The sequence below is a fragment of the Danio aesculapii genome, chromosome 12 (genome assembly GCF_903798145.1).
Source record: "Danio aesculapii chromosome 12, fDanAes4.1, whole genome shotgun sequence".
Taxonomy (NCBI): domain Eukaryota; kingdom Metazoa; phylum Chordata; class Actinopteri; order Cypriniformes; family Danionidae; genus Danio; species Danio aesculapii.
Genome location: NC_079446.1, coordinates 8,460,359 through 8,462,286, shown reverse-complemented (window position 1 = coordinate 8,462,286; position 1,928 = coordinate 8,460,359). Strand labels below are relative to the sequence as shown.

The following is a 1,928-nucleotide window of genomic DNA, read 5'->3' as shown; positions in this document are numbered from 1 at the left end:
CCCGTGGGCCGGCAATTTGAGACCCCTGATCTAGGGCCATATATATTTGCAAAATAAAATTAAGTTTTGCCCAACAAAAAATTAAGTATTGAGCAAAATAAAGCAAAGCAAACATTTTTTGAGAATTAAAAAACTAATTTTGCTAACAAAAATAAAGAACTGCAAAGGGAAAATTAAGTTTTGAGAAAAATTAAATTTGCTAAACAAAAAAGAACTGCAAATAAAAATCAAGCAGTGCAAAAAAAACTAAATATTTGCAAAAAAAAACTATATATTACTATCATTTAGATTTGCTTCTAGTCAACCGTGACCTTTTTGGTGCTGTTTTCACTTTGCACTTCATGTTTCTGTGCGTTTCGCTTTGTGACAAGGGGGCAGAGTCAAAACTTGGGCGTTTATGGACCTGCCTCCATTTAAGCGACATCTTCATTTGCTTGCCAACCGCCATAAAACTTTGAAAGAAGAAACAGAAGCATGGCTGAGCAGAGACACACAAGAAAAGTTCAGGTATGTCTAATTGATAGTTTAATTTTATTTGTCTTCTTTCAAAGCTTTGTGGTGGTTGGCAAGCAAATGATAGTTGTATTCCGCCCTCTACTGGGCTGTAAGACCACCTCAGTGATACTGTGTCTCCAGGTGATGATGACACTTATATGTAGGGCAGGCCGGGGCCTGCTGTAAACATGTGGTCTTCTGCTGCTGTAGCCCATCCGCCTTAAGGTTGGGACGTGTTGTGCGTTCAGAAATGTTTTCCTGCATACCACGGATGTAATGAGTGGTTATTTGAGTAACTGTTGGCTTTCTATGAGCTGGAACCAGTCTGGCCATTCTCCTTTGACCTCTGGCATCAACAAGGCATTTGTGCCCACAGAACTGCAGCTCACTGGATATTTTCTCTTTTTCATATTCTCTGTAAACCCTAGAAATGGTTGTGCGTGAAAATCCCAGTAGATCAGCAGTTTCTGAAATACTCAGACCAGCCGGTCTGGCACCAACAACCATGCCACATTCAAAGACACTTAAAACCCCTTTCTTCCCCATTCTGATGCTCAGTTTGAACTGCAGCAGATCATCTTGACCATGTCTACATGCCTAAATGCATTGAGTTGCTGCCATGTGATTGGCTGATTAGAAATTTGTGTTAATTAACAGTTGGACAGGTGTACCTAATAAAGTGAACGGTTAGTGTATATATAGATGACAGATCTCGTTTTCCAAGGTGGACTTAACAATGCCAATGCTCATTTTTTAAAGCTGCAGTGGACTAAAGCAAAACAGGACATTTCTCTCACTGGCACCAACTTGCATCAGCCAGGAATACAGCACAATTGCATTTTGGAGTGTGAGGTCAGTCAGAGAATAAACACAGATCTGTGGTCATTCCTCCTCCTTGTACTTCCACATTTTGTCTTCCCATCGCACCATAATTTAACAATAATGAATGGGTTACCTCAACCTCAGGCATTGTACTTTATACTCCAACCACGGGGGCTGATAAAACAGGAACAATGTTTTCGTTTTTTAGTAAATCTCCTTGCCAGACTGCAGGAACTCATTATGGTTATCGAGCAGTAGGTGGTCCAAAATATGTCACAGATGTTCTAAATGTTTAATGGCTAACTTGTCACTTCCACTCGGCGTCACGCTGGGGATGCGGACAGTCGGTCAACCCTGGACGGTTATGTAAGTGGAAAGCCAAATCTAATTGCATTTCTGACACCCATAAATCATAATCGTAATCCCAAAACCATGCAGCTGTCCAAATTACTCCAAGCTATTAGAAGGGAAGTTCTTGCATGGCATGTTGTGTCCATCTGTTATTACAGTCAATTGCTTTGTTGGTCGATGTTAAACGTCCTTAAAGAAATATAACTATAGCAGGTGTCTGCTATAGAGGTGGTAACGAATAGTGACTCAGTTTGGTGATT

At 40.5% G+C, this 1,928-nt stretch overlaps 1 protein-coding gene across 1 annotated transcript in view; it reads right to left on the bottom strand.

The window, feature by feature from the left end:
• Positions 1-413: 413 nt before the first annotated feature.
• Positions 414-1,928, bottom strand: part of LOC130238838 (protein bicaudal C homolog 1-B-like) — a 155,671-nt gene continuing 154,156 nt past the window's right edge. The window contains exon 14 of the mRNA XM_056469953.1: positions 414-478. Coding sequence (XP_056325928.1) covers positions 414-478 — 65 coding nt within the window. The remainder of the gene's footprint in view (positions 479-1,928) is intronic.